A 25,802-nucleotide genomic window follows, 5' to 3' on the forward strand; every position below is an offset into this window, starting at 1 on the left:
AGTTCCTGGCATTAAGTGTTTGGACGAACGGAGGCAAGATGGTGCACATCCGGGTTCTTCATCCCCCTCCCAACTTTTCCCGCACGCGCGAAAATGCAGCCGGCGCCCAGGGAGGGTGCAGACCAACTGGGCATGCGCCAGGTGACGTCAATCTGAAGAGACCAAGATTTACCTGGTCGCACCTGCAGAACGCCCCTGACACACCCATGCCCCACCTATTGCCCTCCCACTCCTAGAAAAGCCGCTCTCCGCCATTGAGCCACGCGGACTTCCCAGCTTCCCAGTCCTGTCGGGATGTGGAAACTCCGTCCGAGAGCTTGGGGGAGGGGCACTCTGCCGGCCTTCTTTGCCGGAGGCCGACAGACTTCTTCTCCACACCTTAGGTTACTAAAATAAACTAGCAGTTTTGCGCCTGACCTTTGCCTACTTGCTGGTTCTTTTGTGCTCGCTCTGGTGGTCTTAGAAAAACAAGACATTAAGGTCAGGTGTGCCTGGGATGCTTTAAATATTTGTTCTTTTAATTTTGCTATATCCAAAAACAAGTTTGTAGAGTGTCCTTCTAGATGCTTTTTTATTCTTTCCCAAATTTTGATCTTATTAAGAGCATTTAATAGTTTCCACAAATCCTTATGTTAAGCTCTAGAGCGGGCCATATCATTTGAAGTTGAGGTACCACTATATCGCCATGGTTCCAGATAATAGGAACTTTTGCCGTACTTCTTATAATTTCTACCATCTGACCATTTTGTTCAGATCATCTGAACATAGTGTGACCGTGGCATGCAGACTGAGAGGTGCAATTCAAGTTAAACATCCCCTTAGGGGACAAATTAATAATGATCCCATAGGAATCACTGTGCAGCAACTCTGCCTGTTCTGCAATGCAATCTTCCTAAACAAGTATGTTCATTTTTTCCAACTGGGTCCAATCCTGTTTACAAAATAGATTTTTAAGGGCAGTATGCCTCAATTATAGGGGCAGATTTATTATGGTAAATACTGAGATCAGAAAGCATGTGTAACTGTGTCAGAGTGATTGCATCCAGGCATTATTACCAGCCCTTATTGAAGGAATGCTCACGGCAGTGGTGATAACCGCTATCATAGTTACCATTAAATTATTCATTGTGACTGGTTGTCTGGCTTTCCTTAGGTTTTCTTCTGCCATCTGTGACAGCTTCTTGATCTGTCCCAGGTGGGTGGCTGTGTTCGACGCATGTTGCTCGTGACAGTTGGGGTCCTCCTCAGCGTTAGTCTCAACATGGCTGCAACTGGGGGGTCCTTGGGATGCTTCTGGAGTCTCTTCCTTGGCATCTGGCTCATGATAAGGTTTTAGGTGTCTGGATGGTATCCAAATCGGCTGTCGATTTTGGCCTGGAGAAATACAAGCAAAACCTCTACCCCAAGTTATTATTTTACCTATTTCTTAATTTTTTTTAATTATTGGACCTTTTCGTTATTGGATCTTTTCACCAAATAATGCTAGATTCAATTGTGTATGGGCTGTCTTATAATCCCTATTTCTCCTCTTTTTTTGTTTTTGTCATCAATTGTTCTTCTGTATGAAATCATAACTGAGCATTTTCAATTAACTGTGTGGAATGAACCACATACGAAGAATCAGAAATCACATTAATAGGCATATAAAAAGCAGTCAATACCTCAATCACTGCTACAAACTCTGCTTTTTGAGCTGAAGTATAGGACATCTGGAAAGCTTTACTTTTTGAGCCAAAATAAGAAGCTTTACCATTACTAGACCTATCTGTAAAAACATTCTCAGCACCTTCAATTGGTTTAAATTTAGTTATTTTAGGGAGAATACAATTAATTTCAAAAACTGAAACAGCTTCGTTTTAGGAAAACCATTATCGAGAATACTCACAAAGTCAGCTAAATGGGTTTGCCAAGTAACTATTTATTAATGCTTGCTATATTTGTGCTTTCATGAGAGGGACAATAATTTTTCCGGGATCATGTTCATGTAATTTAACAATCCAAGTTCTTCCAATCCCTATCATAGTAGCGATTTGATCTAAATAAGGAGTTAGAGTCTGTGAAGTAATATGTGGAAGAAAAAGACACTCTACTAAGTCCTTTTCTTGGACAATAACACCAGTAGGTGAATGCTGAGTTGAAAAAATTAGCAAATCTAGAGTCTTCTCTGGACCTATTCTATTTATCTGAGCTTTATGGACTTGCTTTTCAATCAGTTGTAACTCTGTCTCCGCCTCTTTTGTTAATTGCCGAGGGCTAGTGAGACTAGGATTTCCTCTAAGGATAGAAAACAGGTTACTCATGGCATAGGTAAGAATGCCTAGAGCCGGTCATATTCAATTAATATCCCACAGTAATTTTTGAAAATAATTTAATGTTTTTAATTTATCCCTACATATGGCTACTTTCTGTGGCATGGTGGTAGTGTCATTTACTAAGGTCCCCAAGTAGGAGTAGGGAGTAGTAGTCTGAATTTTGACAGGAGCTATAATTAAACCAGCACGAGAAATTGAATTTTGCAAGTGATCATAACATTGGAATAATATTTCTCGAGTGGGGGCAGCACAAAGTATATCATCCATATAGTGAATAATGTAACACTGTGAAAATGTTTTATGAGTAGGTTCAACTGCTTGCCCTACAAACCTCTGGCAAATTGTTGGGCTGTTTGACATGCCCTGTGGCAACACTTTCCAAAGATAATGCTTAGCAGCTGCAAGTTGTTTATAGCAGGAATTGTAAATGCAAACCGTTCACAGTCTTGCTCAGCTAAAGGGATAGTAAAGAACAGTCTTTTAAATCTATGACAATTAAAGGCCATTTTTTTGGAATTACAGTAGGAGAAGGCAATCCTGGCTGTAATGCTCCCATAGGTTGTATAACTGAATAGATGGCTCTTAAGTCAGCTAACATTCTGCATTTACCTGATTTTTTTCTTAATTACAAAAACTGGAGAATTCCAAGGAGAAAATGTTTGAGCTATGTGCCCATTTTCTAATTGTTCAGCAACTAATTTCTCTAAAGCCTCCAGTTTTTCTTTACTTAGTGGCCATTGTTCTCTCCAAATTGGCTTATCTGTTAACCATTTTAAAGGCATAGGTTCTGGAGGCTTAACAGTGGCTGCCATCAAAAATTATTTCTTAATCTTTGGCGGGAACTTTGTTTTTTCCGCTTGAAGCAGTTCTTTCAAATCTTACAAATTTTTTTTTAGTCCTTGGGACATACCCCATTTCATGCATTCTATGTTGATTTTGAGGGCTATATAATTGTTCTGGAATTAGAACTTGTGCTCCCCATTGTTGTAATAAATCTCTTCCTCATAAATTTATAGGTACAGAAGTTATATTTGGTTGAATAGTCCCAGGTTGTCCATCAGGCCCCTCACAATGCAAAATGTAACTACTTTGATATATTTCAGTGGCTTTAGCAACTCCAGCTACGTTAAATTGAATGGATTGAATTGGCCATGTGAATGGCCAGTGTTGCAGAGAAATTATTGAAATGTCTGCTCCCCTATCTACCAAACCTTAAAATTTCTTTTCTTGAATAGTTATTTCATAGGTAGGATGTTTATTAGTAATTTGATTTACCCACAAAAGCTGCTTTGCCTTGTTTATTTGTGCTTCCAAATCCCCCTGTTCGTTTAATTTCACTTTTTCCCATTCCCACATATGGCACAATCAGGAGTTGTGCTATGTGCTCTCCTGGCTCTGCTTTCCAGGGAACAGAAATAGATATAACAATTTGAATTTCCCCATTGTAATCTGAATCAATGACTCCTGTATGTATTTGTAAGCCTTTTCAACTTACACTAGACCTTCCTAAAAGTAATCCTATTGTCCCTGCTGGCAAGGGTCCACAGACTCCTATTGGGACCTTTTGCGGGGGTTCCCCAGGCAGAAGGCTCACAGCTTTTGTGCAGCATAAATCTACTGCGGCACTACAGGCTGTGGCAGAGGACAGACGTTGTGCAGGGGTGAGGGAATGGCCTTAGCTGGAAATGCCCTGGTTTAGAACAGGGCCCAGGACGGGCCCCTCATGGCATTTCCCAAAATCGGGTTCCCATCTTTATCAAACTTAGAGTGACACTGACTAGCCCAGTGTTTTCCTTTTTTACATTTTGGACATATCTCAGGCTCAACAGTTTTCTTTTTTCCCTTATCTGGTGGCCTGACTTGCTAATTTTTTTCTACGTTCTTTTTTAGTATGACCATGCTTCCCACAGTTAAAACAAGCTCCAGGAAATGGAGTATTTCCTTTATCCACTGTCAGTCCTGCCATTGCCTGTGCCAACAAAGTAGCTTTATGCAGATTACCTCCAATACCATCACAGGCCTTGATATAATCAACTAAATGTGCTTTCCCTCTGATAGGTTGCAGAGCAGCCTGCCAATCGGGATTAGCATTGTCGAAAGCTAATAACTGCAACACTATATCCTGAGCAGCTGAACCTGCAATCATCTTTTTAAGAGACTCCTGTAACTGAGCTATAAAATCAACATATGGTTCTCTGGGTCCCTGTTTTATAGCACTAAAGGAATGGTACTGTTCTCCACCTGAAGTGATTTTTTTCCCAAACTCTAATGCACACCCCTCTAGGCTGTTCTATGGCATCATCCTGCATGACCAGTTGTGCATCTAAACCAGCCCAGCCACCAACCCCCAAAAGATGGTCTGCAGTTATATTAATTTGAGGTTGGTCCTGGGCATTGCAAACAGCCTGAATGGAAGCTTCATCTGCCCACCAAGTTTTAAACTGTAAGAACTGAGCAGGAGTTAGACAAGCTCGAGTAAGAACATCCCAGTCAGTAGGAATCATCTGACTGGAAACAGTAACATTCTTTAACAGTCCCATTATGAAAGGAGAACCTGGTTCATACTGATTTATTGCTTGTTTTAATTATTTGAGTAATTTAAAAGGAAAAGGCTCAAATGTAGCTATATTTCCCTCTTGATCTGGGGGGTGTATTCTAATAGGTAACTGCCAGGCCTCTAAATCACCCTCTCGTCTAGCTTGCTGAATTGCTGCCTGAATAGAACTAAGAGCAGTTGCTCAAGGTGCTGCTCAAACAGTCACTAGGGCAACTACTTTTTGCCCTGTGTCCTCTGGAAAAAAAAGATCTGGGGGGTCATTTTCTTCAAAATAATAATGAGGGGGTGCAGAAGGGTAGGGATGAATCTCTCCTTCCTTTGCCACTTTAGCTTCAGCTGGCAAATAAACATGCTCTATAATCTCTTCTGCTACTTCGCTATACTCTTGTTCCTCTTCATTATCAGTGTTAAAAAGTTCAAAGGTGAAACAAAACAGAACCCAAACCTGTCCCACTGTTACCCTGATGCTTCTGAGCTCCCCTTCTTACTCACCACGGGGATTACTTTAAGAGTACTTGGATGTCCTCCAGCTAGTTTTCCATTCCAACCGTGGCTCCGGCGACCCTTCGGCCTGGATTCGAGATCCCACATTGGGCGCCACTTGCTGAGACCAGCTCGGTTGGGGAGACCCTAACCCAGCAGCGCTAGAGGAATTAAAGACACACACACAGAAATATAGAGGTGTAAAGTGGGAAATCAGGGGTCTCACAGCCTTCAGAGTTGAGAGCCCTGAACAGAGATTTACCCACATATTTATTAACAGCAAACCAGTCATTAGCATTGTTTCTATAGATATTAAATTAACTAAAAGTACTCCTTATGGGAAACAAAGGGATGGGCCCAATTAAATGAATAGGTTGGGCTAGTTAACTGCAGCAGGAACATACCCTTAAGACACACATCGCTCATGCTACTGTTTGTGGCTTAAGAATGCCTTTAAGCAGTTTTCCACCCTGGGTGGGCCAGGTGTTCCTTGCCCTCATTCCCGTAAACCCACAACCTTCCAGCTTGGGCATTAGGGCCATTATGGACATGTCATACTGCTGCAGCAATTTTGTTTATGGCCAGTTCTGGGGCCAGTTTATGGGCGGATTTTGGGGGGCTTGCTCCCAACAGTGGAATGTCGTAAGATTGATCAATCAGTTAAGGCAGGAGCTGGCTGTTTAACTTCTTTTGTGTTTTTTTGGCTACTCCAGACTTCTTGGCTCCTGAAGGCCATCTGGACATATATGTGCAGGTCACAGGGGTTACAATGGCTGAGCTTCGGCTCAGAGGCCTGACACTATCTTCTCCCCACAGGCAGCCACAGTTGACACAGAGCTTCAAGTCAAAGCCGTAGCTAAACACAGCTGCAGTTTTCAATAATATACCCCATGCCCTTACCCTCTTGACTGAAGAAACATCTCAAATTAGACAGATAGCCTTATGAACCTATGGCTCCGGACATGTTAACAGCAGCTCAAAGGGGGAACTTGTACTATAATCAAAACAGAATGCTAGGTATATATTCCAGACTATTCACATAATATTACTCAGGCCACAAAAGACTTAGACACCCACATCTCTGCCACTGACATGCTGTCAGTTGACCCCGTATCAGCTTGGTTCTAACAGCTGCCTAGTCCTTGGGAAACTTTTTTGTTTAGCATGCTTGGGATAATTCTATCCATCCTGTTTTGTGCTGTGGAATATATTGCATTGTACTTTTTATGTAGGAATAGAAGTTATGCTTACTCAATGCTTCTTTAAATTTAACACATTAATTTTCTAGATTTCACCTTTTTCCAGGACTTAGAATTATGTAGGATTGGTCTTCACTATACCAATGCTTTCTAACTGGCTAGCTCTCTACTTTAGGCAAAGGGATCCTAATGGTTAGGCAGGAATATCATCACTTCTGTTCAGCTTGAAGAAGTTACTAAAGATGGATTTCTGTCCCCCTACACCCCTTAGGATTAAGGGTCTCCTTGTAAAAAGGAGGAAGGAATTATGTCAGAAGTGTCCTAACCAGAGTGACTCCATCTTGAATAAAGGTCAGATAAAGCCAAACCTGCTGGGTGACTTTCCCAGGAAGATAGGCACTCTTCACAAGATGTTTATGGTTGAGGAAATGAGATAATGGAAAAAAGGCATTCTTAGTTTAAAAATGAGTTTCACTCTAGGCCAGGCACGGTGGCTCATGCCTGTAACCCCAGCACTTTGGGAGGCCGAGGCGGGTGGATCACGAGGTCGGGAGATTGAGACCATCCTGGCAAATACAGTGAAACCCCGTCTCTACTAAAAATACAAAAAAATTAGCTGGGCGTGGTGGTGGGCGCCTGGAGTCCCAGCTTCTAGGGAGGCTGGGGCAGGAGAATGGTGTGAACCCGGGAGGCGGCAGAGTTTGCAGTGAGTGGAGATTGCACCACTGCACTCCAGCCTGGGTGACAGAGCCAGACTCCGTTTCAAAAAAAAAAAAAAAAATGAGTTTCACTCTAAAGATAACAGTACACCCATAAATTTTTCCTGAAATCAATAGTTACACAAGAGAATAACAATACTAATAGTCTGTCACAAGCTGATCATAGGCCTTTGTAATAAAGTACACTAGTTGTAGCCCTATAAAAACAAGCATTACATTGAAGGCAGGGGTGCTCCCATATAAGCAATACTTGCTTAGTACTACTTGCAAGCAAGGATACTACTCAGAAACAGAGTAGTACTATTATTAGAAACGGAATAGTTTCTAATAAACTACTTTAATTATTAAACTCTGCAACTTGCCCTGATTCTTTGCCACGGACATCTAAGAACCTGCTCTTGGGTCTGGAATGAGACCCCTTTTCTGTTAATTCCTCTATTCCATTTACTCAGAGTAAAAGCCAGTCTCGAAAATAACCTGTGAGGCCTCCAAGATCCACCCCCACTCCCTTACCCACTTCCTTCCTGACTTCATCTACCCCTCTTACCTTCCCTTGATCCTCCAGCAAGTCGGGTATCCTCATTCCTCCGCATTTATGCGCCTGTTACTTTGACCAAAGTGCTGTTCCCTCTAGACCCCCTCCTTCACCTCCTGTAGATTTTTAGGCAAATACCATGTGTACAGTGAGGCCTTCCCTTCCCTTCCCTGCCTATTTAAAATGACCATCCTATAACTGGGCACCGTTGCTCAAGCCTGTAATCCCAGCACTTTGGGAAGATGAGGTGGATGGTTCACTTGTGGTCAGGCGTTCAAGACCAGCCTGGCCAGCATATAGTAAAACCCTGTCTTGACTAAAAATTAAAAAAAAAAAAAAAAAGAAAATTAGCTGGGCATGGTGGTGGGTGCCTGTAATTCCAACTACTCTGAAGGCTGACGCAGGAGAATCATTTGAACCCGGGAGGTGGAGGTTGCAGTGAGTCAAGATGGTGCCACTGCACTCCAGCCTAGGTGACAGACTCCGTCTCAAAAATAAATAAATACACAACAATAAAATAAAATACAATGGCCACCCCAGTGCTCCCTATCTCTTTGCCCTGCTTTTTCTCCCTAGTATTCACCACCATCTAACATAATACTTAGAATCTTATTGTCTATCTGCCCACACAATGTAAGCTCCACGTGGGAATGGATCTGTCTTCTTCAGTGATGAGTCCCCAGTGACCTGGTACATGGAGGTACTCAAAAAATATTTGTTGCATAAAGTAATGAGCAAAGTTTGGCACAAATGTTAGCTATTATTATTTCAGGGCATATCGGTGATAGCACCCTACCCTTTGCAAAAATCTCCTTGGGAACCAGAAACTTAAACACAACTAGGAAGAAAAAAGTCAGCCAAAAATAAAAGCAGGGGTCTTACTTTAGAAATATACCTTTCCAGGTCCTGGTGTGTCGGGCTCTGTCATCTTCGTATCTGATCAAGGAACTACTGTGACATTTTTTGGTAACTACCAGTCTGCAGTTTGGATTTAGGAATTCAGGATTACAATCCTAGTTCCCAGGTTTCCAGCTGCGCGGCCCAAATAGCCCTGCCAGCCCCACCCCGAGGCGCAGGAGGCGCACGGAGGGCGGGGGTTCTCGGTTCCCCGCCCTCTGGCCGGCTCTGGGCGCGGGGCGGGACTCTGGGCCGCCAGGCGGGCGTGATGGGACTCCGGGCCGCCGGGCGGGCGTGCTGACACCCCGCCGCCCTGGCTGGCCTTGCCAAGCGCTGCGCGCTCACCATGGCGGGCCCCGCGCCGGGGCGGCGGCTGCAGCCGCTGGCCGCACTGGCCCTGGTCCTAGCGCTGGCCTCTGGGCTGCCCACAGCCCGGGCTGGGCAGACTCCGCGCCCTGCCGAGCGGGGGCCCCCAGTGCGGCTTTTCACCGAGGAGGAGCTGGCCCGCTATGGCGGGGAGGAGGTAGGCGGGGCGGCACGGGCCGAGGGACCCGGGGTCGCGTCCGGTCTGCGGTGAGCCGAGCTGGGACCCAGAAGGCGCCCGCGGCCCAGGAAGCCTGGGGGACGCGCAGGCCGCGGCGGGCGCCCCCTTCCGGATCCCCGGCTCCGCGCTCTGCCCGGGCCGGCTGGGCCTCCTATTATCTAGGCCCAGACAGATGGCCGAGGGGTGAGGGCGTGTCCTCAACAGTCGGAGCGCCCCGCTTTGCCCGCATACCCCACCTTGAGCTTCCCCCTCGGTCCCCGGGAAATTACCCCTCTAGCCGCCTTTTCGTTGATGATCTGCGTACAGGCCTCAGAACTTTCTGGTTTTCATGTTAGCATTAGCTGAGGTGTTTACTGTGCCCATGCATAGTGGGGAGTGGCGAGGGACGGAGGGAGGGAAGCAAAGTCCGCTCCCTGGGTTAGGTAGGAATTAGGACAGGTTCTGGGATAAGCCGGTCTTTGCCTGCACTTCCTTTTCCTGCTCCTGTATCCCAGGCCTCCTCTGCATCGGACTCCTCAAACCCACTTTTATGCCTGTGCCCCTGGGGCTCACCCAAAGCTGGAAGCAAGCATAGAGGGTGAACTGGAGATTAGAGATTGCCCCTCCCCTCCTGCCACACACATACCCACACACGTCAATAGAGACACCCCCACCACACACACACAGACACCCACACACGTCAATCAGTAGTCTAGAGGCGTCCAGAACACTCACAACCACCTGTCCACCTGGGTTGGTTGGGACTGGTGCGATGGCTGTGTCGTGTGGCAGCAAGATGCTGCTCATGACAAGGACCACTGGGGTGCTGATATTAAATGCGGAGCGGGGGAACAGCGTTGGGGTGAGGTCATAGTACCATAGCATTTCAGAGCTGGCAGGAACCCATCTCCTGCTTTTACACATAAGGAAACTGAGGCCTGCCACCTGTTAGTGGTAGAACAGGAAGGGGCCTGATTTTTTTCAAAACCCTCTGGCCTGGTCTCCCTAATTCCTGAGTTAATTGGCCTTATATGGACTGGGATTGCAAGGGGGTATCAGAAACCTGGCCCTTAGGCAGTGACGCCAGTTTGGGCATCATTTGTGAAGAGGCTGTTTAGAACCATGAGTCAGTGAGGACACTGAGGGAGGGAGACATGGCTGGGATGTGAGGATGTTAAGGGATGCTTTTTTGCCTTTAGCAGAGGGAACCAGATGGTTCAGAGTCCAGGCATCTGTGCAGAAAAGAGTTAACATGACAGGCCTGCTCTCCTTAGAAAATCCTGCTTGCAAGGGTAGGACTTGTCTGGTGTCTGGATTTCTCACCCAATAAGGGTGGGCTCACTTGCCTAGGCTGTTATATACAGATGGTGAGGTTAGTATTGAACACTGTATATGCTAGGCAGAGTGTGCCCTATGTGACCAGCCTCCATTGAAAACCTCGGGTGCTGAGTCTAATGGGCATCTGTAGCAGAAGAATGTTCTGCCAGAAGAATGGCACATGTTGTCAAGTTTTGTTCCTGGGGGAAGAGTGTGCTCTTCCTCATGGGAAGGAGACAGCATAGGAAACCTACACATAGATTCCCCTAGATTCTACCTCTGTGTTTTTCCTTGCCAACTGTGAGTAGAACTATATGCTGAGTTCTTGGACTCTTCCTTCTAGGGACTCTCCAACTGACCCGATGATCTTTGGGACCGCTGGCACAAAATCTAAGGAAAGAGAGAGTTCACCACTGAGGTTTCAGCAAGAGTGCCAGAACTGCAAGATGAGGACTGAGAAAAGACCCTTGGTTTTTTGATGTTGATGTTATAGATTGAAATTTAACTGAGGGAAACAGAGAGAGGACCTTGAGATGGAAACAGGGTTAGGAAACAATTGTTTTGGGAGTGGAGCCTGAGGATCTCCATAGGTGGAAGGAAGGAGCCAGAGAGAGGAGGGGAGTGAGGGACGAGACAGGCAGTTGAGTGCAGTGGGTTCAAGCTATGCTGAGTTGTTGTTTGACCTAGATTGTTCTGGTCTATGCCTGTTATCCAGGGATAATTATTAATAACACCCCCTTTGACTCGGAAGTGTCACAATTTGTATAATACATTGGATCCTACCTGGTTTTGAGTCCCTGTTCTGCTGTGTGATTTGGGGCAAATTACTAAACCTCTCTGAGTCTCTACTTTGTTCATCTGTACTATACTTGCAAACTAGTCAAGGTTTCACTGGGGAACAGAACCATTTGGATATCTATATCTATGCAGATGATCCGTGAGCAACACAGGAGTTTGGGGTACCGACATCCATGCAGTCAAAAATCTGCATGTAACTTTTTCTTTTGGAGGCAGGGTCTTGCTGTGTCACCCAGACTGGAGTGAGTGGCTTTTCACAGGCACAGTCATGGTGCACTACAGCCTGGCACTCTTGGGCCCAAGCGATCCTCCTGCTGCAGCCTCCCAAGTAGCTAGTATTACAGGTGTGCACCCAGCCATGTATAACTTTTGACTACCTCCAAAACTACAATTTTTTTTCTTTTTTCTTTTTTTTTTTTTTGAGACAGGATCTCACTCTATTGCTAAGCTTGGAGTGCGGTGGCAGGAACACAGCTCACTACAGCCTCCTCCTGGGCTCAAGCAGTCCTCCTACCTCAGCCTCCCCAGTTACTGGCATTACAGGTATGCACCACCACACCCGGCTATCTTTTTAATTTTCTGTAGAGATGGGGTCTTCCTGTGTTGCCCAGGCTGGTGTCAACCTACTGGGCTCAAGCAACTCTTCCACCTGAGTTTCCCAAGGTGCTGGGAATACAGGGGTGAGCTTCCATGCCTGGCTCAAAACTTAACTACTAATAGCCTACTGTTGACCACAAGACCCAAGAATAGAGTCGATTACCACATATTTTGTATATGTATTATATACTGTATTCTTACAGTAATGTAAGCTAGAGAAAAGAAAATGTTCTTAGGAAAATCATAAAGAAGAGAAAATATATTTACTATTAAGTGAAAGTAGATCATTATAAAGGTCTGCATCCTGAGAAGGAAGAGGAGTGGTTGGTGCTGCTATCTCAGGGGTAGCAGAGGTGGAAGAAAATCCTCATATAAGTGGACCCATGCAGTTCAAACCCTGTGTTGTTCAAGGGTCAACTATATATAGATAGAGAAATGGTTTATCATAAGGATTGGTTTACACGATCGCGGGGGCTGGCTGGGCAAGTTGGAAATATATAGGGCAGGCTATCAGAAGGGGCAGGCTAGAAGCCCTCAGGCAGGAGCAGATGCTGGAGCCCACAGGTCTTGTTTTTTTTTTGTTTTTTTTTGTTTTTGAGACAGAATCTCGCCCTGTCTCCCAGGGTGGAGTGCAGTGGTGCGATCTCAGCTCACTGCAGCCTCCACCTCCCATGTTCAGGCATTTCTGTGCCTCAGCGTCCCGAGTAGCTGGGATTACAGGCGCCCACCACCACGCCCGGCTACTTTTGGTATTTTTAGTAGAGACAGGGTTTCATCATCTTGGCCAGGCTGGTCTTGAACTGACCTTGTGATCCACCCACCTCAGCCTCCCAAAGTGCTGGGATTACAGTCGTGAGCCACTGCACCCAGCCTTGTTAAGGTCTTTCAACTATGGGATTAGGACCACCCAGATCATCTTGGATAATCTCTTTATATAAAGCCAATTGATTGTAGATGTTAAACACTTCTAAATACCTGCACAGCAATATCTAGGTGAGTATTTGATTGAATAACTGGGTACAGTAACCTATGCAAATTGACACAAAAAATCACAATGGTTATAATAAGAGTTCCTACTTGGCTGAGTGTGGTGACTCACACCCGTAATCCCAGCACTTACTTAGGGCAGTCGAGGCAGGAGGATTGCTTGAGGCCAGGAATTTGAGACCAGCCTGGGCAACATAGCGAGCCCTCACCTCTACCAAAAAAAAAAAAAAAAAAAGAGTTCCTCTAAGCAGGTGTTTTGTGAATGCTGCATTAAATGAGATGGTAGTGTGCACAGGCTTAGGATAGGCCTGGAATAGGGCTTAGCACCATAAGCCTTAGTAAATGTTAGCTACTATTAGTTTTATTATCTTATTAAAGATATAAGCAAGAGTCATTATAACAGGTCCACAGTCCTTTCATGCACTACAGAAATCTAATAAGTTCTGAAACCTAGACATTTTTGTTTTTCACAAGTCATTTGACAGCAAAACCCAACTTGATCTGAAATCATTTGGTGACAGAACCTTGTTGGAGCTGCTATGAGTCTATGTTAGTCTTTATCCCATTTAGTGTGAATGTTCATGTTTCACTGGAGAAATACTAACATATTTGATTATGGGTGTTGCCTTGTACCTCCCTAGAGGTATTGCATAATATTTGGTACGTTCCCCATAACACCGTTCTAAAATCTGACAAATTCTCATATTGAAAACATATCTGATCCCCAAGAGTTTCTGCTGTGGGATTGTGGATTGTATAACAAGACTGTGTAACAAGTCTTTCTGAAACATCTAGCCATGAGTGACTTGTTTCTACTGTATATAAAACCTTCTTTCTTGGATGAGAGCCAAGGCGGACCCGCGTCTGTCAGTCACACATCCCGCTGTGTGGTTCAAGGTGAGAGAGCTCAGACACCCATGCAGGGATTTGTGTAGTTCTCCAGTGGCAGCTTCAGATGGGAAATCCGTGAAGCATGGGTGTCCTGGCTACTGGTGTCTTTCACAGAACCACACTGTGTTCTGGATCTACCACACCAAGAGCCAGTTCTTTCCTTTTAGGCATCGTAGGGCCTCAGAGTGATCCCATAGCATGGCTCCCTAAATCATTCACATATGGGAATAGAAAAATCTTTGGTATACATTAGTCCCCTTTGAATGCTTAAATCTGGGTGGGGTGTGGTGGTTCACACTTGTAGTACCAGCAGTTTGGGAGGCCAAGCTGGGAAGATCACTGAAGCCCAGGAGGTGGAGACCAGCCTGGGCAACATAGTGAGACCTTGTCTCTATTTTAAAAAAGAAAAAAAAATCTGGACAGCATCTTCTTGGTGCTTCTTAAAAACTCCATTTTCCCAGTAATTCTAGTAAGGGTTGTATAGAGGAGGTGATTTTGAGGACCTCTCCTGTAGATAACAGGTTACAGAGTGAGTGTGTTGAACAAAAATGAAAATAGGGAAAAAAAGGTAGTGTGCTCCAGAGTGCCTTTCTTTGGATCTTGTTTTCTTCAACTCTTGTCAAAATTGCCCTGATAGGTAGAGATATCGCTTGCACATGTTCACCGGTAGCTTTTGCCTTGTCACACACTTGTTATGACAGCAGAGTTTCACTGTCTACAAATTGCAGGCCAGAGATTGGCATTCAAGTTTTCCATAAGGAAGAATTGCCCTAGGAAGGGCAAAGGCTTAGAATCAGACAGGTATGAGTCTCCTGACTTTTTATTTACCAGCAGAGAAATCTTTGACAAGTTATGTAAACTCTAACCCTCAGTTTCTTCACCTATAAAATGAGTATAGTAATACCTGCCTCACAAGGTTATTTTATTTTAGTTACGTTTAGTTTTTGAGACAAAGTCTCACTCTGTCACCCAGACTGCAGTGCAGTGGCTGGTTTTGTTTTGTGTGTGTGTGTGTTTGTTTGTTTGTTTGTTTTGGAGACAGAGTCTTGCTCTGTCATCAAGGCTGGAGTGCAGTAGTGTGATCTTGGCTCACTGCAACCTTCTCCTCCTGGGTTCAAGCAATTCTGCCTCCCCAGTAGCTGGGATTATAGGCACCCACCACCACACCCGGCTAATTTTTGTATTTTTAGTAGAGACAGGTTTTCACCATGTTGGCCAGGCTGGTCTCAAACTCCTAATCTCAAGTGATCTGCCCACTTCAGCCTCCCAAAGTGCTGGGAGCCACTGTGCCTGGCTGTCTCTGTGTCACTTCTATTCCTGCATCTGCATTTATACTCCCAAGCCTTCCACCCACCCTCCACTTTCTCAGTTGCCATTTCCTGGGCCTGAGAGTCTGTCCCTGGGGACTGTGCTATCCATGGATGTCCATCTACACAGAGTCACAACTCACCACCACAGCGTGCTCTGTTTACCGATAAGGCCATTCCTCTGCAGGGCATGTGTGTGAGGTATCTGTGTCACTCTGAGGCCTCAGAAACACTAAACTTTCTTTTCTTCCCCTTTAATATGACTTCCTCTTAGCACTTACACCTTCAAGTAAGTAGTTTAAGGAGGAGATAAAGGTTTTATTGTTAAAAAAAAAAAAAAAAAAAAAAAAAAGGAGTGCTGGGTGCAGTGGCTCATGCCTGTAATCCCAGCACTTTGGGAGGCCGAGGTGGGTGGCTCACCTGAGGTCAGGAGTTCGAGACCAGCCTGGCCAACATAGTGAAACCCCGTCTCTACTAAAAAGACAAAAAATTAGCTGGGTGTGGTGGCATTTACCTGGAATCCCAGCTACTCAAGAGACTGAGTCAGGAGAATCGCTTGAACCCTGAAGGCGGAGGTTGCAGTGAGCTGACATCGCGCCATTGCACCCCAGCCTGGGCAATAAGAGCGAAACTCCGTCTCAAAAAAAAAATGATGGAGCCCCATGGAGCTGTTTAAGTGACAGTCATTTTGGTGGGAATGTTTATATAAAGGAATGTTACCTATAAGAAGCAAAATATAAAATAGATTGCTCATATCAGTTACATCAATGTATGACTATTGATGAAGAGGAAAGAAAATTTGGACTGATAAGTAATTCATCATTTACTATTCTTTTGAATTTTCATCTCCATGAAGTTGCTTTGGTTCCTGATTTTCTTTTTTTTGAGAAGGAGTCTCACTCCTTCTGTCGCCCAGGCTAGAGTGCAGTGGCATGATCTTGGTTCACTACAACCTCTGGCTCCAGGGTTCAAGCGATTCTCCAGCTTCAGACTCCCGAGCAGCTGGGATTACAGGCATGCGCCACCATGCCCGGCTAATTTTTGTATTTTCAGTAGAGATACAGTTTCGTCGTATTGGCCAGGCTGGTCTTGAACTCCTGACCTCGGGTGATCCGTCCGCCTTGGTCTCCCACAGTGCTGGGATTATAGGTGGGAGTCACTGTGCCTGGCCCCTGGTTTTCTTTATAAAGGAGAGGATTGCCACATTCTTGTCATGAGACTTTATGACTTTTCCAAATTTCTGTGCATGCGCATGACACTGCCCAGGCAGGTGGCAAGCTCGCCAAGGACCAGGCTTAACAGAAGGCCACTGGGACTTGACCCACTGCTCTTTGCTCGGCTTGCGATGGGAGAAGATTTAACTAAGTTGCAATGGAAGAGCCGGCTCTTCCCCTCTTCTTCACAGCTTCTCCCCTGCTTTCTAGGAAGATCAGCCCATCTACTTGGCAGTGAAGGGAGTGGTGTTTGATGTCACCTCCGGAAAGGGTAAGTGGTGTGGCATTTTGAATCTTCATTTCCAGGGAGCACAGAAGCCAGAGTGAGCAGCACTTGGAGGTGTGAGGAAAGGGAGGGAACATTAGGTAAGTCTGTTTCATTCCATTTTATTTTTTTTATTTTTAATTTAATTTAATTTAGAGACAGAGTTTCACTCTGTCACCCAGGCTGGAGTGTGGTGGCACGATCTTGGCTCACTGCAAACTCCGCCTCTCAGATTCAAACAATTCTCTGCCTCAGCCTTCTGAGTAGCTGGGATTACAGGTACCCACCACCACCCCCGGCTAATTTTGTAATATTTTTAGTAGAGATGGGGTTTCACCATCTTGGCGAGGCTGGTCTTGAACTCCTGACCTTGTGATCCACCCACTTCGGCCTCCCAAAGTGCTAGTATTACAGGCGTGAGCCACCACGCCTGGCTTTCCTTCCATTTTAAATGAGCAGATTGAGTTAATCTTTGTCAGAGTTTTACTTCAGCAGGGGTTTTTTCCCCTGATAATGATACTACTCAAAAGCCTTCCATGGCTTTCCATTGCCTATAGAATTAAATTCAAACTTGATGATTTACCCTAGTTGAAGCAATGAGAGAAGTGTTCTTTAGTAAAGAGTTGGCATTATAGAACATTACAGAACATTTTAGTGCCATTTAGTGTAACTACTAATGATATCTTGGAGGTAGTTTTATATTGGTTCATCTATTATTTGATAACAAACACTGCCGAATGGAAATAGATTTGGCTTCCACCAACATTTAAGAAGAAGGAACATTTTTCTTGTTTGCATCTTTAATTTTTTTTTTTGGAGACAGAGTCTCGCTCTGTTGCCCAGGTTAAAGTGCAGTGATGCGACCTCCTCCACCTGCCAGGTTCAAGCAGTTCTCCTGCCTCCGCCTCCCGAGTTATTGGGATTACAGGTGCATGGCACCATGCCCAGCTAATTTTTTGTATTTTTAGTAGAGCTGGGGTTTCACCATGTTGGCCAGGCTGGTTTTGAACTCCTGACCTCAAATGATCTGCCCATCTTGGCTTCTCAAAGTGCTGGGATTACAGGCATGAGTCACCATGCCCAGCCTGCGTCTCTTATATTTTTAAGAGACTGTTTTCTCAGTATTAACACTTAGGTTAAAAAAAAAAAAGAGCGAGAGAGGGGCTGGGCACAGTGGCTCATGCTTGTAATCCCAGCACTTTGGGAGACCAAGGTGGGTGGATCATGTGAGCTCAGGAGTTCAAGACTAGCCTGGACAACATGGTGAAACCCCATCTCTTCAAAAAATGCACAAATTAGCTGGACATGGCGATGCATGCCTGTAGTCCCAGCTACTCTGGAGGCTGAGGTAGGAGAATCGCTTGAACCTGGGTGGTGGAGATTGCAGTGAGCCAAGATTGTGCCACTGTACTCCAGCCTGGACAAGAGTGAGACCCTGTCAAAAAAAAAAAAAAAAAATTTTAGGGGGACTATTCTCATTTTGTATTTTCTGAAAATCCCTGTTCAGCCTGCATGTGTGACTTATTTCACATTTAGAATGAATGGAATCCAACCTGATGACTGGGGTGGCTTACTGGACTTTATGTCGCCATTGTTTGGCCTCTCGGTGAGCCGGGAGCCTTTTTTAGGATTGGATGGGGGCCTTGGGAGCCCCCCCATGTGCAGGCTCCTGGTTACTCTGCACGTAAACCCACACTCACATCTCTTCCTTCCTCCCACTACAGAGTTTTATGGACGAGGAGCCCCTTACAATGCCTTGACCGGGAAAGACTCCACTAGAGGGGTAGCCAAGATGTCCTTGGATCCTGCAGACCTCACCCATGACACTGTGAGCCAGATTATAAGCCTTTGTTAAAATGCTCTACCTCCTTGTCCATGCCTTTTTCCTTTTTCTCTTTTTCTTTTTTCTTCCCTTTTTTTTTTTTTTTTTTTTTTACCTCTGGGCAGGAGCAAGGCTTCCTAACTGGCTTATTTACCCCTTTGGTCCACTTGGTGTGGTGGCCAGGCATTTTCTTGAAATAGATTATCCTGCCGTGTCACCTTGACTCAGAAACCTTCTGTGGCTGTCTGTTGCGTAGAGTTAAGTCCAAACTCTTATGAACTTGTGATCCAACTCAGTGATCATCACAATTTGACCCCAACCTGCTTTGGCAACCTAATGCTCCTTATGATCTGTACCTGCCACCCCGTCCCCTCAGCCCCTTACAGTCTTGCTATTAGTCTCTGAGACCCATTCCCCAGGCCATGCTTGGTAGCTTTGTGGATGAACTAGGTTGAGAAGAAAGGTCTCCCTCTATGCTCATATTTCTGTGAAGGAGAAGATAGCATTAAAACATTTTTTAGGCCGGGAGTGGTGGATCATGCCTGTAATCCCAGCAGTTTGGAAGGCCAAGGTGGGTGGATCACCTGAGGTCACGAGTTTGAGACTAGCTAGGCCAACATGGAGAAACCCCGTCTCTACTAAAAATACAAAAATTAGCTGAGTGTGGTGGTGCATGCCTATAATCCCAGCTACTTGGGAGGCTGAGGCAGGAGAATTGCTCAAATACAGGAGGCGGAGGTTGCAGTGAGTTGAGATCGTGCCACTGTGCTCCAGGCTGGGCAACAGCGAGACTTCATCTCAAAGAAAAAAAAAAAAAATTTTTTTAAAAACCTATTCAAGGTCTAAATAATCCCAACAGTAAGGCTAGAATTTCCCCCAACAGTGCTCAACATCAAACTGACATCGAGATAAATTGAGATGAGCCAAACTTATAACAAAATGAATGTAACAATATTACAAAAATGAATGAAGAACTTAAGAAAGGGGAAGGTGCCAAATGTATAACAGGAGGAGCGTAGAGAGAGGGAGAATTAAGTGGGGGAAGGAAGGGGATGCAGATGCAGCCGGGCATGCCCTGCCCCACCCCAGCATGGTCATGGTGCTCTCTGGAGTCTTTTATCCTTGCATCAGTCAAACTGCAAAGTGTGATGAAGCATTGCTCCCCGTATGTTAAACCCTCCCACCCGCCCCACACAGCAGTGTCTTTTAAGCCATTTGTCCATTATTTGGTTTGTTGAGATGCCTTTTCTCTTGCATTAGGGATGTGGGAGGCAAGGCAGGGATGGAGAAAGGCCAGTGCCAAACACCATCCACTTACCCCATCTCCTGTCTTTCTTGTGCTTTTCTCCCCAAGACGGGTCTCACGGCCAAGGAACTAGAGGCCCTGGATGAGGTCTTCACCAAAGTGTACAAAGCCAAATACCCCATCGTTGGCTACACAGCCCGGAGAATTCTCAATGAGGATGGCAGCCCTAACCTGGACTTCAAGCCTGAAGACCAGCCCCATTTCGACATCAAGGACGAGTTCTGATGTTCCACCTGCAGGAGCAGGTTCTTGGAAGAATGAGGCAGGAAAACACTAGGTGCTGAATCTCCTGCAAAACTGGCTGCCTGGAGCCCCTGAGCCACACAGATCTGAATAAAACAGATGCTTACCCTGGAAGAGCAAATGCCTCCTGTTGTCCTTGGTCAGGGGTTCTGTCTACCTGGGGACCCCTGTACGCACACCAGGAGTCAATAAGAGCCAAAGTGGTACACCTCCTAGACATCAGTGTCAGCTGGCTGGGCAGTGGGATTTTGAGCGACCTTTATACTTTTCTGTACTTGCCAGATTTTCAACTGTGATCATGTTCACTTTATAATCAAAACAAAAATAAACACCCCATTTTTACAAAAGGAGAATTCTTCCCCAGAGGCCATTTCCTTGGAGCCCCGTCAGCTCCCCATGTAAGTGGGTGGGCTGTGTTGTTCTTCCATAGTCCTACGGGGCTGGATGGTGGGACATTTTGGCGATGGGGCAGGAAAGGAGAGTGGTGAGGTGGCAGGGTGGGCGATGGGAAGGCAGGCAGGAAACCCGGCTGGAGTGAGGATGGGAACTGGCTTCAGCGCATGTGCAGCTGGAGACTGGTGAGGAGGACCAGGGTCAGTGTGGGCAGAGCCTGGTGGAGGTCATTCCAAGAATGGGGAGGCATATTCCTTACACTGGACTGACGTCAGATTTTAGGAGGAAGCCCCTTTAGTTAGAGGGGGCGGATTTTTCCCTCTGGGGACATTAGGTGATGTCTGGCAACTTTTTTTTTTTTTTAAATTTTTGGTTGTCATGACTGCAGGATGCTACTGGCATCTCGAGGCCAGGGATGCTGGTCAACATTCTGTAATGCACCTGACAAAGCATTATCTGGTTCAAAATTTCAGTCATACCGAGGCTGAGAAATGCTGTGTTAGATGGATCCTGGACATTTTATAGTGGAGATGAATTTCCTTGACATAAAACTTGTATTTTATTAAAATAAATAGCAACTGCCCCCAAGAGAGAATTTTCACATTAAGCAGAATAATCTGTTAAGGTAGTTGTTCAAAATGTTGATTCCTGGGCCCCACCCCCAACGCTTATGATTCAGTATTTCTAGAACATGGCCTGGAATAGTGCTTGTAGTGAGCCGCTCAGGAAGTTGCGATACAAACGGGCCCAGGCACACTTTGAGACACCACCTTATTGCCTTATCAGTCATCACAAGGAGAACTCAGAGACTTTTGAGGACAAGGTTTGACCTTTAATGTGTTTCAGGGCTGGGGAGTCCAATGGTAAACCTCTGGGTTGCACTCAACAAGGTGGGAGCTTGACGGCCATCCAAGAGTAACGTGCCTGGATCTTATCAGATAGGACTTTTTGGCCTAGAATTCTAGAAGCCAAAGTTGTCTGTATCAGGGCAGTTGGCCCCAAAACAGGATGTACAAATAAATACAAATAGTGTACAAGTCCTTGGGAACAGTCGAGAGATGACTTCTTACGTGCCCACCGCTCCCTGTATCACCATGTAATGTGGGGGCGGGAGGGTGAGTAGAATTCCACTCCTTAAACACAGATTTCTGCAGTGGGTCAAGGTCTCCAAATTCAGGCTCTGGGAATTTTCCAACACCACTGTTTGCCCCACTCCCGAACTCTGCCCCCACGAAGGCAGTTTTCCCTCATGGTCGCAGGCTCACCACCTCTCCCAGGATAACCCTGCCCACTTCCCTGAGTGCACATCAAAGGCTGCCAGCCAGCCAGGACCGTGTGAAAGAAATCGGCAGCCTGTGTGGGCTCCAGAAAGGGTGGGTGCAACCCCAGGGGAGGGGGCACAGATCAGCCTTAGAATCTGCATCATTGAGGTCTGCAGGGCCTAAAGAAAGTCTCGCACAGATCCTGGGAGGCCTGAAGTCTCTGCCTCATGCACCTCCTGCTCCTATGTCTATAATGGTTTCTTTTCTCTGAAGGCTCATATCCTCCTTTTAAGACTCAGCCTAGGTGCACGTGTACCAGGAAACCTTCCCCCTCCTGTGTGATCCCCTTAGCCTAGACTCACCTGCTTTGCTGTGAGTGCCTGTTTGTGAGCCTGTCTCCTTCAAACAGGGGCATCTTGCGGGCCCAGCACACTCTCCTACAGTGACCAAACGTTCTGATTTGCCTAGGACTTTCCTGGTTTTAGCACTGAAAGTCCTGCATCCCGGAAAACAAAACCACTCTGTCCTGGGCAAACCTGAGGACTGACCGGTACCAGCAGCAGAGTCAAGGCCTCCTCCCAGCTAAGGGGCTCCAGGGCGACCAGGTGCCACCCTGGGATGAAGAAGAAAGGAGGATGTCGGGAGAGCGCAGGGGGCTGGGTTCTTAGCCAGTCCCGACAAGTTCCAATTCAACATCTCCAACAGGAAGCTCAATGCCTTGTCTTCAGTATGTGCTTGGTGCATTGGAGTGTTGTTGATATTGGTGTAATTCGTGAAGTTCACCACATTTAAATTCCTTCTGCTGAGATACAGCCCCTCCCTGACCTCTCAGAGGAAACGTGTTTCCTTGAATCCAGAATGCTGATCAGTATCCTTCCCTCTCTGAGCTCCTGGGGCCTGGGGCACAGAGTCTTCCCCCTTGCAGATGGCTGGGGGCTAGCCCCCATGCCATGTAACAGGAGAAAAGGAAACAAGGTTTTGCTGTGTGGAGCCCGTTTCTGTATTTCAAACTATTGAAATAAGACTGCTAAGGGCCAGGCATGGTGGCTCACGCCTGTAATCCCAGCATTTTGGGAGGCTGAGGCAGGCGGATCACCTGAGGTCGAGAGTTCGAGACCAGCCTGGCCAACATGGCGAAACCCCGTCTCTACTAAAAAATGCAAAAATTAGGCCGGGCGCGATGGCTCACACCTGTAATCCCAGCACTTTGGGAGACTGAGGCAGGTAGATCATGAGGTCAGGAGATCGAGACCATCCTGGCTATCACAGTGAAACCCCATCTCTACTAAAAATACAAAAAATTAGCCCAGTGTGGTGGTGGGTGCGTGTAGTCCCAGCTACTTGGGAGACTGAGGCAGGAGAATGGTGTGAACTCGGAAGGTGGAGCTTGCAGCGAGCCGAGATCACACCACTGCACTCTAGCCTGGGCGGCAGAGCGAGCGAGACTCCTTCTCAAAAACAAAAACCAAAACAACAACAACAAAAAATTAGCCAGCCATGGTGATGCGTGCCTATAATCCCAGCTACTTGGGAGGCTGAGGCATGAGAATCACTTGAACCCAGGAGCCAGAGGTTGCAGTGAGCTGAGATCGCACCACTACACTCCAGCCTGGGCAACAGAATGAGACTGTGTCTCAAACAAACAAACAAACAACAAACAAACAAAGACTGCTAAGAATTAAATGCCCCAGAGGGTGAGTGATGAAGTTGACCATCCCAAAGAAGAGCAGGGCAGAGGGGTCTGACCGGCAGACCGGGTCCCTAGAGGTGGAGGCTGTGCAGAGTTCGCCTGACCTAAGGTCTGGCCCAAGCCTCAGCCCTATCCTGGACCCAAGACGCTCACCCCCTACTTTAGGCACCTGCTCCAGGGGGTTTCCTCACCACTACCCTAGGGTCTGAACAAAGCAAACTCATCCTCTACATTGACTTTCTTCAATGCCCTTGAAAAGGGCTGCTTTTCAAGCCCCAATCTCCAAAAAGCATGGTCCACTGGGCACTGCCAGCCTCCCGAGATGCTGCTGTGAGGGGCTGAAGCTGGAAATCTGTGGCTGGAGCCTGGCCCCTGAGAGGCAGCGAATGCCCTGGCTCCAGGCCCTCCCCCGGATCACTGTGATGACCAGAGATCACCCGCAGGGCCCAGAGAAGGCAGCTGGCCCTTCTGATGGATGGTGGCTTCCAGCACACTAGGGCCACACTAGGGCCTTGCTCAGGCAGGCCTGGAACTGCACAGGCTTGACCGGAGAGGCCTGAGCAAGCCAGTGGGCAAAGTGACCGACGAGGCAGAAGTTATCCCTGTGAGCCTCTGTCCAGGACATCAAATGCAATCATTGCCTGAAGGATTATTTAATGCCACATTGTGTCGGTCATCTTTTATGCTCCATTTCACAGCCTGTCAGTCCAGCTGTAATCTCTCAGTGCCTGATTTAGCTTTCTTCCCTGGGCTTCCCTGCCAGGCAGAGCTGCTCAAGCTGTTCTGGGACAGCTGCAAACCGGCAGGTGCAAGGAATTAACATCCTCTGGGGGCAACCTACAGCTGATAGCGGATGGGTAGACACAGTCTCCCCATAGCCCTGAGGCTCATTCTACAGGTTCCTCGGAAGGCCTCCAGTGATACTGAGCTTCAGCTGCCCACAGTGGTGTCAGCTCAACAACACAGCCTTGGACTGGCTGAGCCTCCTTCCCAGTTTCATTCTTCCCAGTCCCCTATGCCTGAGCCCATGGATCACTTCCTAAATGTGTGTTCCTGCACACAAACCTTTGTTGCAGTTTCTGCTTTTGGGAAGAACTCAGCCTGAGACACAAGATTACTTCCTCAGATATGGACACAATCCTGTTGTGCCAAACTCAGGTTTACTAATAACGTTTTACACGTGTATAGCACTTTACAGCTTACAAAGTTCTCATTCCAGCTGTGTAACCATTTGCCCCAGAATTTAGTGGCATCACTTTGATGACATCACTCAAGATGGAGCCATTCATGATGCTCAGAGATTTTGTGTGCCTGGGACTGAGAGGGTGCAGTGGGCATAGCCTGTCTGCCCCTGATGTCTGTGGCAGGTGTCAGATGGAATGATGAGGGCTCACTCACATTTCTGATGAGTGATGCTGGCTGCCAGAAGCTCTACTCCTCTCCATGGGTAACTTCTCACAGCATGGCAGCAGGACTGTCCCTCCTCAGCCTCTGAAGTCAGGCAGCTTCATTTCTATTCACCAAGGCAGGCAAGCACAAAGTCCCACCTAAGGCCAGGGGGCAGGGGGCCATTTTGGGAAAATACAGTCTACCGTGGTTACTTCCCATGTTATCTCCTTTGATTCTCACAAAAGAGACTGTATCTAATCTTTGAATCTGCAGTGCTGAGGTCAAGTAGCAGGTGTGCATGCAGTAAATCACATTTGCCTTGTGGATAGAGACAGGTTTTAGAGTCAGACTGATCTACATTTGAATCCTGGTTTCATCACTTAGTACCGGTATGATCATGGAGAAGTAATTTAGCTTCTCTAAGCCTCAGTTTCCCAATCTTCACAATGAGGCCAAAATACTCATTTCCCTTGCTGGTGCTAGAATTTGATGCAGTTGTGTGTGTAACATGCCCAGCAGGCTGCTGACACCTGCGGGATCAGCCTCTCTCTGTTTCTTCCTCTTCTACTCCATCCCACCTCCCACCTCCTACACTAATGAGCATCTTGGACTTCCCAGCAGAGGCAGGGACGTAAGTGAGCAGAAAGCATTTAGGCACGTGTCCAGGGTCTTGACAACAGGCTGGAGTTTGTAAGAAGTCAGGATAAGCAGCTACAGCGCCCCCTCTCTTCCTCCTCCCTGGACACATCCCGCCCAGCCTAGAATTGAGAGCATTAACCCAGCTCCTCCCTTGTACAGCTTCAGAGTCTCAGGTTTCCCTGATGCCCTATAGATTCTCCCAGAGTCCCAAGGGCAATGGGGAAGCCTGCTCCTCTCCCCCAGGGGCCTTGCCAGGACTGCAGTCTTGCTGCCGGAGGCCTAATAGCAGGTGTGCCTAGGGGTACCACTGTGGTGCAGTTTGTCTCACCCCCAACCCCCTGATGGTTTGGGTCTCTACAGCTTTCCTCCTCCCACTGGGTTGGGCCCTAGCCCTGACTCCAGAAGTTAAGTGACTTCTGTTCCAGAAGGTGCTGTATTCACAGTCTCCCCCGGGCCT

At 46.7% G+C, this 25,802-nt stretch overlaps 1 protein-coding gene and 1 long non-coding RNA gene across 6 annotated transcripts; one reads left to right on the forward strand and one right to left on the reverse strand.

Annotated features, from left to right (window-relative positions):
* Positions 1–107: 107 nt before the first annotated feature.
* On the reverse strand, positions 108–9,084 carry LOC111537146. Of its 5 annotated transcripts, XR_003309890.2 has the most exons (5): positions 8,688–9,084; positions 7,818–7,921; positions 5,362–5,513; positions 1,112–1,374; positions 108–152 (listed from the first exon to the last, which is right to left on the reverse strand). It is a non-coding gene; the product is annotated as an uncharacterized LOC111537146 (long non-coding RNA). The 5 variants fall into 5 exon arrangements; XR_002729916.3 differs by lacking the exon at positions 108–152 and having other exon boundaries at positions 522–1,374; positions 8,701–9,084; XR_002729915.3 differs by lacking the exon at positions 108–152 and having other exon boundaries at positions 522–1,374.
* Positions 8,920–20,319, forward strand: NENF (neudesin neurotrophic factor). The gene is made up of 4 exons (XM_023203797.3): positions 8,920–9,225; positions 16,547–16,607; positions 18,326–18,429; positions 19,778–20,319. Exons 1-4 carry the CDS (start codon positions 9,049–9,051, stop codon positions 19,952–19,954), a joined length of 519 nt encoding a protein of 172 aa, XP_023059565.1. The 5' UTR covers positions 8,920–9,048; the 3' UTR covers positions 19,955–20,319.
* Positions 20,320–25,802: the final 5,483 nt, after the last annotated feature.

The sequence above is a fragment of the Piliocolobus tephrosceles genome, chromosome 1 (genome assembly GCF_002776525.5).
Source record: "Piliocolobus tephrosceles isolate RC106 chromosome 1, ASM277652v3, whole genome shotgun sequence".
NCBI lineage: Eukaryota > Metazoa > Chordata > Mammalia > Primates > Cercopithecidae > Piliocolobus > Piliocolobus tephrosceles.